The 16,437-nt window shown below is 42.9% G+C and overlaps 1 protein-coding gene across 1 annotated transcript; it reads right to left on the bottom strand.

Moving 5' to 3' along the window:
* Positions 1-128: 128 nt before the first annotated feature.
* On the bottom strand, positions 129-14,854 carry LOC307134994 (enoyl-[acyl-carrier-protein] reductase, mitochondrial). Its single transcript, XM_079831111.1, has 10 exons — positions 14,697-14,854; positions 11,868-11,965; positions 11,543-11,674; positions 6,307-6,450; positions 6,127-6,229; positions 3,185-3,287; positions 3,028-3,101; positions 2,893-2,953; positions 703-775; positions 129-550 (listed from the first exon to the last, which is right to left on the bottom strand). Exons 1-10 carry the CDS (start codon positions 14,831-14,833, stop codon positions 390-392), a joined length of 1,086 nt encoding a protein of 361 aa, XP_079687237.1. The 5' UTR covers positions 14,834-14,854; the 3' UTR covers positions 129-389.
* Between the last annotated feature and the right edge of the window lie 1,583 nt (positions 14,855-16,437).

Raw genomic sequence — 16,437 nt, 5'->3', positions numbered from 1 at the left:
ACTAGAGAGTTATTGAGTTTTTCACTTTATAATACTGATACACATCATTAGTAATTCCTACAGAAGGATGTAGTAACACTTGAGTAATTACTAATGGGTTACTATGACCTTAACTAATAGTGAACTACCACATTCAACTAAACACTATTACTCACTAATACATTAATCAGTTTCTTGTTAGTTAACAGTAGTTACTCGAGTGTTAATACTGCATTACTCACGTGTTCATTCATTAATGATGGATCAGTATTCTGGATAAGTGTTACCTGTCGGCCCAGATCCGGCCCACATCATGTATGTGTTGAATCCACATGTACCGGATCTGAGCCGACACTCTGGTGCTGTCTGGAGTCGTCCTGCAGAAGATCAGAACAACAGTGCTGTTGAGTCTACATGATAAGGACGTGTTTGCGGCGGTGTGATTGCGCAGTAGCTCTTAGAGCGTGTGTGTAGTGCTGGAACGGTGTCTGGACGCAGTGTGGAGTGGACAGATGTCCAGCTCTCATGAGGTCACACACAGCATCCAACATGGCCTTCAGCTGGACTTTATCTGGAGAGAGAGAGAGAGAGAGAGAGAGAGAGAGAGAGAGAGAGAGAGAGAGAGAGAGAGAGAGAGAGAGGTAAAGCACAGGAGACCCTCAACACCTCAAAAACATTATGATGTGAAACCAAATGACCTGCAGTGGACACAGTTTTCCTCACCTTCCCTGTGGTCTCTTTTCCACTGGGTCAGCCAGAAGCCCTTTAGAGTCACATTGTGGAATATAAAGGATTTCTGCTCAGGAGGAAATGGAATATAAATATTTGTATTGTTTTTGAGGAATGCTCTGGGTTCAATAAAAGTTAAACTGTCGATTACACCAAAAAATGTACCACTTTTACAGGACGTATGATCGAAACATCACTGCTTTGAAAAGATCTCTATAGTAAAAGTGCTGTATAAATGAAGGTGACTTGACAATAAAAGTATCGCAACATGTTTTGGAATATTATATGTGTCAACAGTCTGATAAAATCACTTGCTAAAATTGTAATCTATAAACTGAACTCCAGTCATGATTGTGCAAAGGATACACCGATCAAGCATAACATTATGTTGACGCTTTTAGCGGGGGTCAGGGGTCAGCATGGGCACTGGTCAGCGGCTGTGCCGCCCCGTAAACAAACTGAGATGCTCTGTGTATTCTGACCCTTTCTATCAGAACCAGCATTAACTTCTTGAGCAGTTTGAGCTCCAGTAGCTCGTGTGTTTGATCGGACCACACGGGTCAGCCTTCACTCCCCACGGGCATCAATGAGCCTCGGCCGACCCTGTGGCCGGTTCTCCACTGGTCCTTCATGATCCTGTGGCCGGTTCTCCACTGGTCCTTCATGACCCTGTGGCCGGTTCTCCACTGGTCCTTCATGATCCTGTGGCCGATTCTTCACTGGTCCTTCATGATCCTGTGGCCGGTTCTCCACTGGTCCTTCATGATCCTGTGGCCGGTTCTCCACTGGTCCTTCATGATCCTGTGGCCGGTTCTCCACTGGTCCTTCATGACCCTGTGGCCGGTTCTCCACTGGTCCTCCATGACCCTGTGGCCGGTTCTCCACTGGTCCTCCATGACCCTGTGGCCGGTTCTCCACTGGTCCTTCATGACCCTGTGGCCGGTTCTCCACTGGTCCTTCATGACCCTATGGCCGGTTCTCCACTGGTCCTTCATGACCCTGTGGCCGGTTCTCCACTGGTCCTTCATGACCCTGTGGCCGGTTTCTTCACTGGTCCTTCATGACCCTGTGGCCGGTTCTCCACTGGTCCTTCATGACCCTGTGGCTGGTTCTCCACTGGTCCTCCATGACCCTGTGGCCGGTTCTCCACTGGTCCTTCATGACCCTGTGGCCGGTTCTCCACTGGTCCTTCATGACCCTGTGGCTGGTTCTCCACTGGTCCTCCATGACCCTGTGGCCGGTTTCTTCACTGGTCCTCCATGACCCTGTGGCCGGTTCTCCACTGGTCCTCCATGACCCTGTGGCCGGTTCTCCACTGGTCCTTCATGACCCTGTGGCCGGTTCTCCACTGGTCCTTCATGACACCCTGTGGCCGGTTCTCCACTGGTCCTTCATGACACCCTGTGGCCGGTTCTCCACTGGTCCTCCATGACCCTGTGGCCGGTTCTCCACTGGTCCTCCATGATCCTGTGGCCGGTTCTCCACTGGTCCTCCATGATCCTGTGGCCGGTTCTCCACTGGTCCTTCATGACCCTGTGGCCGGTTCTCCACTGGTCCTCCATGACCCTGTGGCCGGTTCTCCACTGGTCCTTCATGACCCTGTGGCCGGTTCTCCACTGGTCCTTCATGACCCTGTGGCCGGTTCTCCACTGGTCCTCCACTTTTGATAGAGACTGGCCACTGCAGACCGGGAACACCCCACAAGAGCTGCAGTTTTGGAGATGCTCTGACCCAGTCGTCAGAATATCGTCTCCATGAAAGGCTGGACATGGCCTCAACAATGCTGAGGTAGGTGGGACGTGTCAAAGTCACATCCAGTCCTCTAGCCGTCACAATCTGGCCCTTGTCAAACTCACTCAAATCCTTACACTTGCCCATTTTTCCTGCTTCTAACACATCAACTCTGAGGACAAAATGTTCACTTGCTGCCTAATATATCCCACCCACTAACAGGAGATCATCAGTGTTATAAGGTCATAATGTTATGCCTGATCTGTATGTATTTTATTTACTATAACTAGGTAACACGTGAGTAATTAGTGGTGCATTTACGAGTAAAAATAACAACTGCTCACATCTCAGACATGGTAATGTTGTTATTAATAATTCATTCTTAACTGATTATGATGATAATCTCATTCAGTGATCATTGATCAGGGATGTACATGACTATCATAAACTCACAGCAGGGATCTGGAGGGGTCTTTTGGCCATCCCTCCGTATGTGACCATTGTTCCTCCATAGCTGAAATAAAACCGGACAGCCGTCAATACCCTCCCAACAACTCCCATAAAACGGCTGCACATATGAGTACTTACTCCAGATTAGACAACACCAGTCCTCCGCTCAAGCCTCCTACACAGTTCAGGCCCAGTTTAGGTTTGGGAACTTCCTACAAAAATGCAACGTCTGTGTTTAAGCAACTCTGTAAAATTCCCCGAAACCGAACTGTTGCAGAAGAGCAGAATCCCCCACCTCAAAGACCCGATGAAGCCCTGATGACATCACTTCCTCTTCTGTCAGGACATAGTCAGCACCCAGTGACTGAAGCTCATCGATCAACTCGGCACAGTTTGGTCTGAGTTCAAGAAACAGTTCATCATCACATGATCCCAGACGGAGAGGTGGACAAAGTACACAACTCTATTACTTGAGTAAAAGTAAAAGTACTATTGGTTAAGTATTACTCCATTACAAGTGAAAGTTGTAAAGATAGATTTTTACTTAAGTGAAAGTACAGAAGTACTTGCTTTTAAAAGTACTTAAGTATCAAAAGTAAAAGTAAACGCATTATTTTATTATTGTTGCATTGTTGTATGAATGCACACTGTTCCATCATGAGGGTTTTAGCCAGTCATGCTCCATCTGACATGCTAGCATACCTCATTTAAATACTTGCTTAAAGGTCCCATGGCATGAAATTTTCATTTTATGAGGTTTTTCAACATTAATATGAGTTCCCCTAGCCTGAATATTGTCCCCAAGTGGATAGAAATGTTGATCGGTGTAAAACCGAGTTGTGGCTGTCTTTCTCTGCCTTTGAGAAAATGACAGGCCAGACGAGCCAATCCTGAAGTCTCCTGGTTTGACGTCCAAGCAGGAACGGTTTCCTCCCTTTCCTCCGCCCAGAGAATCTGGCACGCCCATGCAAACGCTCGTCGAGAGATCATTGCATCATTGCTTGTGAACGAGTGAACGCTGGCAGTTTCTCAGTGTTTGGATGTACAAATGAAAACAGAAGTCTTTTTTCAGTTCCTTCTGATCTGTGATCAGTGATTTCTGATGTGTAGCTAATTATTTATTATTCGTGCACACAATGCGGCTTCTCTCTCTCCAGACAGAACGGTGTTTTCGTGTTTTATATCTTGTGAGTCAGTGTTTTTGTACGTCCTCGTCGCGTCTATCGGTTCTAAAATGTGCATACAGTCATGAGTTTCTGCTCAACATCAGCAGAGATAAACCTCACACACGCCGAAGCTCGGCCTTCAACATCCCCGACCCACAGTACTGCATCTGGCCCACAGCGGAGGCACCAAACGCGGCGTGAGATTAAGCAGAAGGGGGGTAAGCTTGAGCATATCCGGGCTAGCCAGCCTAGCCCCACAATAAACTGGATTACATCCGATTACTGCTGTTGTGTCTTTGTTTGCGCTGTGTACTCAACGCGCGTCACTGACGCTTTTATTTTATTTTAAAAATAATGCTGTTATCAACACTTACTTTTAACTCGTTCATCTCGACAGCTGTAATGGTACTTTGCATGTGTTACAAAGTTGGTAGAATAATGATGAAGAGGACTCGGTGTGACTGGGACTCATGTTTATTCAGAACTCTCAGATACAAACACAATAAACTCGCGCTGACTGACAGCGCTCTCATAACTCAGTAGTTACTATAAATAACTTTGTTAGCAATCGCTGAGCTCAGTCTCTGATACATTAGTGATGTCCGGTTCGCGAACGATCTTTCTTTTGAACCAGTTCTTTTTAGTGAACCGAATCAGTTCACCAAATCGGACTGAATCGTTCTAAACGGTTCGCGTCTCCAGTCAGCGCTGATCCATAATTTACTAAAGTTACTAACTTTCTGACATGAGTGACAGTCCCTCCGACTAGAAATAGACTAATAACCTAAAGTATATGCTGTAACTAAAACAGTTCAGACATGCTGAGAACTGATGTGAAGTGAACTCAGGTCCATCCGTCTCCCTGGCAGACTCGTGCCTGCTCGTGCCTCGATAAACCACGCCCCCTCCGCTCATATAAAATGCAAAGATGTCAGCCAATCACAACAGTGGGCGTTTTTACTGAAGTCTCACAGCAGACACGCCTCTTGAAGCAGGGCATTCAGCCACAGGGCAAACAGCAGTATAGAAAAAATGCCTTTTATTTCTAAATTATGACATTTTATGATGTAAAAGTCATACTAACAATATAAGTACAGCTCAGGAAACATTATAAAATAATAGAAAAATGCCATGCCATGGGACCTTTAAAAGTTACAAAGCTCTTATCAAAGTCAAAATCATACGTTTCTACATTGTGTTTATTTGACAGGATTATGTAAAAAACATTTCTGAAAGGACTTCAGTTAACATTATTAGCACAACTACGTTTTTGCATGCTAACTAACATCATTGCCGAACGTTACCTATGTGTTACCTATGTGCTCTATCCACAAGGCTATGGCAACTTGGCGGGTAAATCTATAAAAATCATTTGACCAACCATATTTCATACCAGTGTTCATTTTGACAGCAAATTTTTATTTAGTTTTAGTCATCGTCTTTTGACTATAACATTTTAGGCATCTGAATTGTTTTAGTTTTAGTCTAGTTTTAATTGACTATAATAAGATTTTAGTAGATTCAATAGACTAAACTTCAGTACTTGTGGTCTGCCATCTGAGAGGCAGCTTTCTGTGTGCACTTTCGTGTTGTCGCACTTTTTCAGACTTATCCCCGTCTGCTCTTCTGAATTTTAATTTTTAAGTATGGCCATGGTTGCTCGCACTGCGTTTTCTATTTTGCCATCAATTGATTAGTGTTCAAAAAATTCTTGGAAATCATTGAACTTCATGTGATCCTACAAGAGTGATTACTGATAGGCTGTCTGCAAAAAAAACAAAAAAACAATCACGTTTTAAAGAAGAAAACAAATCATCCACTGACTTTCAAAGCGGCTACGACTTTCTACTTCGAGGGCCTTGATAGAAATGTAGTGGAGTAAAACGTACGATATTTGTCTTTCAAATGTAGTGCAGTAAAAGTCATACGTTTCCAGAAAAAATACTACTCAAGTAAAGTACAGATACTCAAAAAGTGTACTTAAGTACAGTACTCAAGTAAATGTACTTGATTACTGTCCACCTCTGACGGCAACATGGGGTCGGCCCAGATCCCAAAGGCGGTTCTGTACCTGTCTCTGATGATGCTGATGGTTTTCAGGCCCAGTGCGGCCGCAATCTGAATCACAGCCTGTCCCACTGCACTGTTAGAGGCGTTCTGGATCACTGTACACCCTACACAACACACACATCTCAACACATCACTGAAGACCAGTGAGCTTCCTTCAGTGAACCACCACGAGTGTTCATACCGGCGGCGAGTGTGTGGAAGTCGTGCAGCATCCGGTACGCAGTGCAGGGGTTGACGAAGATCGTGGCGGCGCCCAGGAGAGAGATGTCTTTAGGAACTGACATGAGCTGATCCGCTTCACACACAGCACCTGTCCTCCATGTACCTGACACACACACAAATGCACAGTCACTGGGTGTGTTTGTTCGGGGCTGGAGCTGAACTCTCCAGGATGTGGGGTCAGAGAACCCTGAGCTAATGAAATCATGAATGAATCATTAAAGGATTAGTTCACTTTTAAATAAACTAAATTTACTCACCCGCATGTCATCCAAGATGTCCATGTCTTTCTTTCTTCAGTCAAAAAGAAATTCAGTTTTTTGATGAAAACATTCCAGGATTGTTCTCCATATAATGGACTCCAATGGGAACCAACGGTTCAAGGTCCAAATGACAGTTTCAGTGCAGCTTTAAAGGGTGTAAATTTCCATCCATTAGCCCAAAAACCGGATACTAATGACTTGGTCAAAAGGAATTCTGCATGTAAGCCTTTTCAGCCTTTCGGTGAAGTTCTCTAAATTTATTGATATCTCATTTTAAATCTGACTCCAATTCTATGTGACTCCATAAAGTGTGTTACGTTTAGAGTTTATCAGCTGATTTTAAGATTAGTTGCGATTTAATTTAGATCGTTGATTTTTCTTAGTAACACTTATTTTCAAATATTAATATCCTCCATGGGACCCGGAGTCTCAAATAGGCTAAGCGTCCGGATTTCGCTTGCTCTAACGGACACAGATTAATCAGTTCTGATATTACAGAGGATTGCAGGGTGAACTATCTTACCTCTAAGTGAGTCACACATGTTTACTCATAACAAAACGTGTAATTTTAGTGATAGTCACGGAAACTGCAACTTATAATAACAGTGGCAGTCAGAAATCAGGTTTTCCGTCATGCATGGCTCAATGCTCCCGCTATGGGGTCCCCAGAATGATCTGCCCTGGCAGAGAGATCTGCGGTAACTCCTACTTACCCCGCATGGACATGAATAAAATAATGATTTCAGAAGAATACAAGATAAATCAAGATTAACATTTATTTTGGCCAGACAGGAACAGTAAATAAGTAAACAAGAATCCATGGTACACAACTGATCAGCGTAAAAACATAAAACACAATTGCAAAGCAATATGAAAATAATTTAAAAGAGACATCATGTCTGGCACATCTACATGCAGTTTGCACCGCACGGGGGGTTCTGACTACAGAATATTCCCCCTGAGAGTTAGATTATTCAGCCTTATATACTTCAACTAGAACAAAAGGGCTGTAAATATTTGCAACACCCCCACCTGGTTTTGGGGGAGTGGATCAGATATCTTTGAAGAGACTACTCAAAGGAGAACTGAATTCTCATTAGTTTTCAATCTTTCTAATACTACCAGTGACTGCAGTGAAACTGAGACCATTTTACCATTCGCACTGAGACCTTTAAAAAGACATCAAACATGAAAGGGATAAAACAATAGATTTACAAGATACATCATCACTGGTATATCTGCATTTGGTGACTTGAAAACAGGGCAAGGAGAGGGCAAAATGGGGAGGGGGGAGAAATGTTTGTCAGGGTTTTGTCACACAGTTTCTGTGAGATCTTTCTCTCAAGATTAGTGACTTTTATTGTTCAATTGCTGAGGTGTGTATCTCAGCTTTTGTCTTAGCACCAAAACCGATTCTTACAAGGGCTTTAAACGACACCATTTTACCTCTTATCAGACGAACTTGATCATCTCTGAGCTCCGCCATAACTTCCGCTAAGTGAGGTCAAAATACGAACGTGGTCATAGATGTATATGTAGATGCATCATTAGCGTCTGCACGGATCAGTAGAATGAGGCATCTACGATCGATATATCTATGACCACGCTCGTATTTTGACCTCACTTAGCGGAAGTTATGGCGGAGCTCAGAGATGATCACGTTCGTCTGTAATAGCATAAATACTGCTGGGTTTCTCTCAGAAACTGATGGTTTGGCCATGGTTTAGATAAGACCCTTATTCATCATCTGGTGTTGTTTAAAGCCCTTTGAAGCTGCACTGAATCTGTCATTTGGACCTTGAACCATTTGGAGCCCATTGAAGTCCATTATATGGAGAAAAATCCTGGAATGTTTTCATCAAAACCTTAATGTCTTTTCGACTGCAGAAAGAAAGACATGGACATCATGGATGACATGGGGGTGAGTAAATGATCAGCAAAAGTTTATCTAAAAGTGAACTAATCCTTTAAAGTCAACATAAAAAAATCTCCCCTATTTACTCGGTGTAAGCTCCTTATCATGAGTGATTCATCCGGACACACTGAATAAAGAGTCCGACTAAGAAGTTTAACGGAAATGTTTTTAAGTGAAAACATTCAAATATCAAGTATATCGGCTAGAGCAGGGGTTTCCTAACACACATAATAAAATATGTCTACACACAGTCCTACCTGAATTAATCCGCACCTCTAAATAGGTTTACTAGCACTAAAACTATAACTAGTCATCACATCAGTACAACAGGCTTGTTAAAAGAAAGTTTACTGTACACAACGGCTGCCACATGTTTAATTTATTTATTCTGGCTCATAGATGCTCATAGAATCTGGCTCATAGATGCATCCAACTCACTGTCAATCTCTTAATTTTTTGTAATTTCTGCCTCTGTCTCTTTTCTCTTCAGAGAACCTGTTGCTATCCACCGATCCATAACAGCACTGAACTTGAACGTCACGGCCGAGCGCCACTAGCCTATTTTAGTAATCGTACAATAACATGACAATTTAATACAAATGTCATATCAATATAGGCCTTTACTTATTATTTTTTTATGGGAATTTCCTGGTAAAATGAATGTAAAAAAATATTATTTTATTTTATTTTGCTTTTCCACGGACCACCTGCAGTACCCTCACGGACCACTAGTGGTCCGCGGACCACAGTTTGGGAATGACTTGGCTAGAGCGATCATACACACAATTATTCATTGTATTTAAAGCTGCAGTCCGTAAGTTTTGCCTCTTTGTCGCCATCTCTGTTTGAAACTTGCGATTGCAGTTATCTGTTGAATTATCATCTTTGCGAGGGTTGTGCATTGGCTCGACTCCTCAGCGCGGATGAATCTCATGTTTTGAGGAGTGTGTGTGTCTGTCATTCACCACACCGGTGTGGATACTGTACTTCCGGATTCTACGTCTTGAAGTACGACCAAAATAAGAAGCTCCCCGGAAAATGTAATCTGAACATGTCTGCCACTTTTGTTCTGACCAAATGAGAAAAAAACCTCAATAAATTGCGCTACCAGTAGTGATTAAGGCTACGTCTACATTAATCCGGATAGATTTCTTTTCAAAACGCTCTCCGTCCACACTAGCGTTTTCCAAAAGTTTCTCATCCACACTGAAACGCCTAATTCAGTTTCTCCTGAAGCCGATACTGAAGTGACTTAAACTCATGGATTGGCCACTAGAGACAGACTCCAGAAGGAGCAGAATCTCATTGAGCTCATGTTAAAATGGCCAACTTTACAGCAGAAGAACACATGTCTACAGTCTGGGACAAACTGTGCTTTTGGTCTGTACGACAATTTTGCCCTTCATGACGACTGTGAGGGGGATGAATTTATTTATAACTCATTCGTTTACATTATATAAAGCCTTAAAGTTCTGCATAATTAAGGGCGTGGCCACTTTGAGTGACAGGTGGATAGCCGTTTGGCTGCTGTCTGTTAGTCATCACCTCACCTCAGCTCCGCCCACGTCCCGCCTCTTTGCCCATTTTCTGTTATTCGGGAGTGACACGCTGACAAGATGGCGACGGCCAACTCGACCCGACTTTACGCTTCAAAACTGCTCTTCAGATCCTATGGGTGACGTCACGGACACTAAGGCCATATCTTTTTACAGTCTATGGTAAAACTTCATAAAAGCTCACTGAGACGATACAGACATCATAAAATTATCACACACTTCTTCTGGCAGGATCATTTTATTTTGCAAAATATCTCAGCATTCACAGATGCGTCAGGGTCGCACTCGGTCAACCATTAGTTTGGTCTAAAACGCGACTCCACTGGTGTTTGACCACAGGACAGCAAATGCAAGTACATTTTCTGTCATCTTTGCAGGACTGTGATATAAAGTGTGCAAAGGAACACATTTGAGCAACTGTGTGAAAGTGAATAGGACATAACTCTGGCACAATAGCGGTATAAACATACAAATCTATAGGTACAATATACGTCACATGACTAAACATGCGTCATCATTTTCAAACACCTCCGTCTTCACAGTCAACACTACGACGCGAAGACGGCGTTTTAAGTCAACGAAAACCGCTTTTTGAAAACGCCGTCTTCGTGACGTAGTGTTGACTATGAAGACGGAGGTGTTTGAAAACGATGACGCATATTTAGTCATGTGACAGTGTGGACGGAAGGCCAAAACAGTGAGAAAAAGATGCGTTTTCAAACGAAAATGTATTAGTGTGGACGTGGCCTAAATCTAACGATCGCTTAGTTTATATCAAATCAAACCATGAAAATAATAATTATTGTTATACTTTGTTCTCAAATTGTTCATGTTAACATCAGCATTGCGTGATTAAGTGTATTTAGTATGTATTAGTGTTACCTGTATATTTGAGTTTCTGTACAGTCTAATCTTCTGCTTTTGACTCTCCAGATGTCACTGATGATGTCGTTGGGCCTTTCTGGATACAATCCACCAAAATGATCCGTTTAATTATTCCAACTACTGTGAGGAAAGGCTGTAAATGCTCCGCCACCTGCAGCTTCCTCACACCAGCCGGACTCTTTCTTTATGTACACAGACGTGACGTGATGACATGCTCGAATCTCACGCTGAAATCCAGCAGTACCACTCAAATTACACACATTATTACAAGCTTACTGTTGAGAATCACGCTGAGGTGAGGACACTGGCTGGTTATGTACTTGCTCAAAAATAGATTCTGGATAATTTTTAACCAAAAAAAGTTACAAACTGCAGCTTTAATGAATAATCCAGCAACCCCCTCACCCAACAACAAAACTAAATGCCAACGTGTCTACAAAGGCACGCCAGGGAAATAAGACAGATAATGTCGATTTTTGGCAAGTTGCATGGAAACCAATGCGGGTCTATATGACGTGCAACACAAAAGTATAACACAACAGGATTTAAGGTTTTGATGTTGAAAAATTGAACACCTACCAAAGCCAGCATCTATGGGCACGACCCAATCACCAGGCCGGAGAGATTTGACATCACTGCCCACCTCTAGCACCTCACCCACGCCCTCATTCCCCCCCACCGCCGGGAGGGGGCACAAGACTGGGTACGAACCTATGGAGACATATAACCAATGACCCGCTATAGTATCTCACCATGTTCAGCCTCAATCATGCCAAAGACCCAGACAGCATCATAGTGCCGGGCCAGATCCGGCCCACATCTGGTATGTGGATTCCTCGTGTACCGGATCTGGACCGACATCATATTGCTGTCTGGGATGGAGCTGTATGTGTCGCGTCTTTACCCTGGATCATGTTCATGTCTGCAGGATTGACGGGCGCTGCGAGCATGCGGACTCTCACCGAACGATCCTTCACCGGAGGCAACAGCAGCTGCTCCATCCTGAAGACAAATGACCGGTCAGTGAGAGCTATTACAAGTCAACCACCGCTTACCAAAGAGCAGGACATGGAGTCTACGCTACAGTAAACCAACATTTCAACATACACTATCAGAAAAAAAGGTACAGTGGAGGTACAATTTTGTTCCTTGGGGAACAAAACGTATAACTGTACCTTTAAAAGGTACACAATTGGTCCTTAGGGTACAATTACCCCTACAATTAACCATTGGCAGGCAAGTTCGGTCCTAGTGAGTCGCTGTCCTGCAGAGTTTGGCTCCAACCCTGAAAGACATCTATAGAAGCTCTTATTGAGAATTAACAGAGGTTTAGATATTGGTTTGATTGAAAAATCACCGTTATGGAGATCAGTGTTTCGTTTAGTTGGGCATAAACAAAAATTGTCATGAAGAAAAATGTTTGACTGAACTCATCACTGACTACAACCCCAAATCAGAAAAAGTTGGGACAGTATGGAAAACGCAAAAAAAAAGAAGTGATTTCTATATTTACTTTGACTTGTATTTCATTGCAGACAATATGAACACAAAATATTTCATGTTTTGTCTGGTCAACTTCATGTAATTTGTACATATGCATCCTTTCCTGTCATTCAGACCTGCAACACATTTCAAATAAAGTTGGGACAGTAAAGCATTTACCACTTTGTAATGTTGCCATTCCTTTTCACAACACTTAAAAGACGTTTAGGGACTGAAGACATCAAGTGATGAAGTGTTTCAGGTGTAATTTTGTCCCATTCTTCCTGCAAACAAGTCTTAAGGTGGGCAACAGTTCGGGGTCTTCCACACATTCTCTATTGGAGACAGGTCGGGACTGCAGGCAGGCCAGTCAAGTACCCGAACCCTCTTCCTCCGCAGCCAGGACTTTGTAATGTGTGCAGAATGTGGTTTTGCATTGTCTTGTTGAAATATGCATGGACGTCCCTGGAAAAGATGTCTTTTTGAAGGCAGCATATTATGCTCCAAAATCTCTATGTACGTTTCAGCATTAATGGAGCCTTCACAGAAGTGCAAGTTACCTTTGCCAAGGGCACTGACACAACCCCATACCATGACAGACCCTGGCTTCTGGACTTGTTGCTGGTAACAGTCTGGATGATCCTTTTCTTCTTTGGTCCGGAGCACACGGCGTCCATTCCTCCCAAAAAACACCTGAAATACTGCTTCATCTGACCACAGTACACGTTTCCACTGTGTGATGGTCCATCCCAGACGCCTCGAGCCCAGAGAAGTCGACGGCGCTTCTGGACACTGTTAACATTGGGCTTCCTTTTGGCACAGTACAGTTTTAACTGGCATTTGTGGATGTAACTACGTATTGTGGTACTTGTTAAAGACTTGCCAAAGTAGTCCTGAGCCCATGTGGTGATATGGCTTCTAGATGAATGACGATTCTTGATGCAGTGCCGCCTGAGGGATCGGAGATCACGGTTGTTCAGCTTAGGCTTGCGCACTTGTCCTTTACGCACTGAAATTCCTCCAGATTCCTTGAATCTTTTAATTATGTTATGCACTGTTGAATGTGAAATATCCAAATCTCTTCCTATCTTTCTTTGAGGAACATTGTTTTTAAACATTTCAATAATTTTCTCACGTATTTGTTGGCAAACTGGCGATCCTCGGCCCATCTTTGCTCCTAAAGGATTAGACCTTTCTTGAATGCTGCTTTTGTACCAAATCATAATTACAATCACCTGTTGACATCACCTGTTTCAAATCACATCATTATTTAACCATTTTACCTCATTACTAGCCCTAAACTGCTCCTGTCCCAACTTTTTTTGAAATGTGTTGCAGGTCTGAATGCCAGGAAAGGATGCATATTTACAAATGACATGAAGTTGACCAGACAAAACATGAAATATTTTGTGTTCATAATATTGTCTGCAATGAAATACAAGTCAAAGTAAATGTAGAAATCACTTCTTTTTTTTTTTTGCGTTTTCCATACTGTCCCAACTTTTTCTGATTTGGGGTTGTAAAACTATTAATAAATAATATTCACCAACAATACTTTCTCGCCACAGATCAGACATTCTGAATTTTGATTTTTAAATACATTCTAGGGGGGAAAGTTTAGACGCACACAGATATCAAGAATCAGCATATGAATCTCAACAATGGTGACATACTTAATGCTGCAATGCATGCTGGGAGCCATGAGTTTTATACTGTGGTGGCTTAGTAGGGTTGGAGCTAAACTCTGCAGGACATCAGCTCTCTAGGACCGAACTTGCTGACCCCTGACTTAGAGGTACAAAAATGTACCCTTAAGGGCACCACCCCAGTGACGGCCACTTGTACCCCTAAAGGTAATATTATGTACTTTATTTTCTGAGAGTGTAGTGTCGGCCCAGATCCGGCCCACATGTAGTACACATGGATTCCACACGTACTGTACCAGATGTGGGCCGGATCTGGGCCGACACTATGTTGCTTTCTGGGTTTCTTTCAGATTTGAAAGAGGGTCTGAATACTTCAATAATCTTTAATGTAATGTCTCTAAAAAACACTACCACCAATAACAAAAAACAGAAACAATTTGATTCCGATTGCTGGATAATTCAGGACTGCTACCTGTCCATTCATTTGGCCCATGGAGGTATGATCCCAGACAACTACATGGTGTCGGCTCAGATCAGTCACATACACATTATAATTAAGACTAAACATCACTGTAGTACAACATAACTGATATGAGTGTCCATACCTCAGAGTGTCGATGTTATGTGAGTGTTCTCTGTAAACTAAAGCCGAGCAGTGGTGAGCCGATCTCCACACGGTAGAGCATCTCTGACGGGCCGTCCCATCACGAGCAGCTCGGAGAAGAAGACTTTTGATGATCATGACTCTCTCTCTCTCCTGCTGTCCTCTAACTATGAGTCTAAAGGCAGTCAACATTTGAACACTATTGAAAAAAAGTGCACTTCCTTATTTACAGTTCTGCTTTCAGTCTTTTGGACAGGAAACCACACTTGGTTAACAGATTTTTTTTTTTATTAATGAATGCATGCAGTTTTTTATACATTTGTTTAGTGCCTATGAGATACACTATATTGCCAAAAGAATTGTGCCGCCCCTCAAAATCACTGAGTTCAGGTGTTCAATCCCTTCATGGCCACAGGTGTATAAATCAAGCACTAGGCATGCAGACGCTTCTACATTTTACATTTACATTTTTACATTTATGCATTTAGCAGAGGCTTTTATCCAAAGCGACTTACAACTTGGGAGTACAGGAAGCGATTGGTCAAGAAGAGTTGAGTAAGCGCAACAAGTGCCTGAAAAACTGAGTGTACATTGCTCAGTGTAGCACAGGCTAGAGTAGGGAGGGGAAAAAGGGAAGAAAGAGGAAAAGAAAGGTTGTTAACATACATTAGTGAGAGAATGGGCCGCTCTCAGGAGCTCAGAGAACTCAAGCGTGGGGCAGTGATCGGTGGACACCTGTGCAATAAGTCCATTCGGGACATTTCCTTACTACTAAATATTCCACGCTCAACTGTTAGTGGTGTTATAACAAAGTGGAAGCGTTTGGGAACAACAGCAACTCAGCCACAACTCAGCGGGGTCAGCGCAAGCTGAGGGTCACAGAAGTCGCCAACTTTCTGCAGAGTCAAGAGCTCCAGACCTCCAAACTTTGGTGGAGGGGGGATTATGGGGTGGGGTTGTTTTTCAGGGGTTGCTCTTGGCCTCTTAGTTCCAGTGAAAGGAACTTTTAATGCTTCACCAATACATTTTGGACAATTTCATGCTCCCAACTTTGTGGGAACAGTTTGGGGACGGCCCCTTCCTGTCCCAGCATCACTGACCAGTGCACAAAGCGTCGCTCCATAAAGGCATGGATGAGCGAGTTTGTTCAGGCCAGTCCAGTTCCTCCACACCAGAGTCCTGACCTCAGGCCGATAGAACAGCTTTGGGATGAATTAGAGCGGAAACTGAGAGCCAGGCCTTCTCGTCCAACATCACAAATGCGCTTCTAGAGCAGTGTTTCCCAACCGGGGTGCCGTCTGACGAGAGCAGGTGTGCCGTGTAAAAGTCCTTCAAATATATATATATATATATATATATATATATATATATATATATATATATATATATATATATATATATATATATATATATATATATATATATATATATATTATTTTTTTTTCTTCAATTTTTTCAAATAATTCTCTCTATGTAGCCTTTGTTCAATGCATGCGAGTGCTGCCGAATGTTCGAATATGACCAGTCATTTTCACCGTCATCACCCGGGTGTAGAGCCAGAAGACGCGAATGAGAAGTCGCACACTGTGAGAACTCCGGAAATCCGAAAGTGCGCACCGGACAAACTCACACAAAAAGTATGTCAACATGTCCATCTTGATGAGTATTCTAGCAGACACAGTCTGTATATGCCTTAAGTAAACTTTATATAGTCGAGAAAGACGACGCATATCCATGTATTA

Source organism: Gobio gobio, assembly GCF_949357685.1.
Source record: "Gobio gobio genome assembly, chromosome: 12".
Classification (NCBI taxonomy): Eukaryota; Metazoa; Chordata; class Actinopteri; order Cypriniformes; family Gobionidae; genus Gobio; species Gobio gobio.
The sequence above is the reverse complement of the archived record's forward strand: the minus strand, read 5'-3'. Positions and strand labels throughout refer to the sequence as shown.

What these genes read in the sequence shown, in the direction of transcription:
- LOC307134994 (XM_079831111.1), bottom strand. Translation starts at nt 14,833, where the DNA reads ATGATCATCAAAAGTCTTCTTCTCCGAGCTGCTCGTGATGGGACGGCC. An exon ending in CTTCCACACACTCGCCGCCG is followed by an intron (nt 6,230 to 6,306) that starts GTATGAACACTC and finishes TGTGTTGTGTAG; the next exon opens with GGTGTACAGTGATCCAGAAC. An exon ending in GACCCCTCCAGATCCCTGCT is followed by an intron (nt 776 to 2,892) that starts GTGAGTTTATGA and finishes CCTCCTGAGCAG; the next exon opens with AAATCCTTTATATTCCACAA.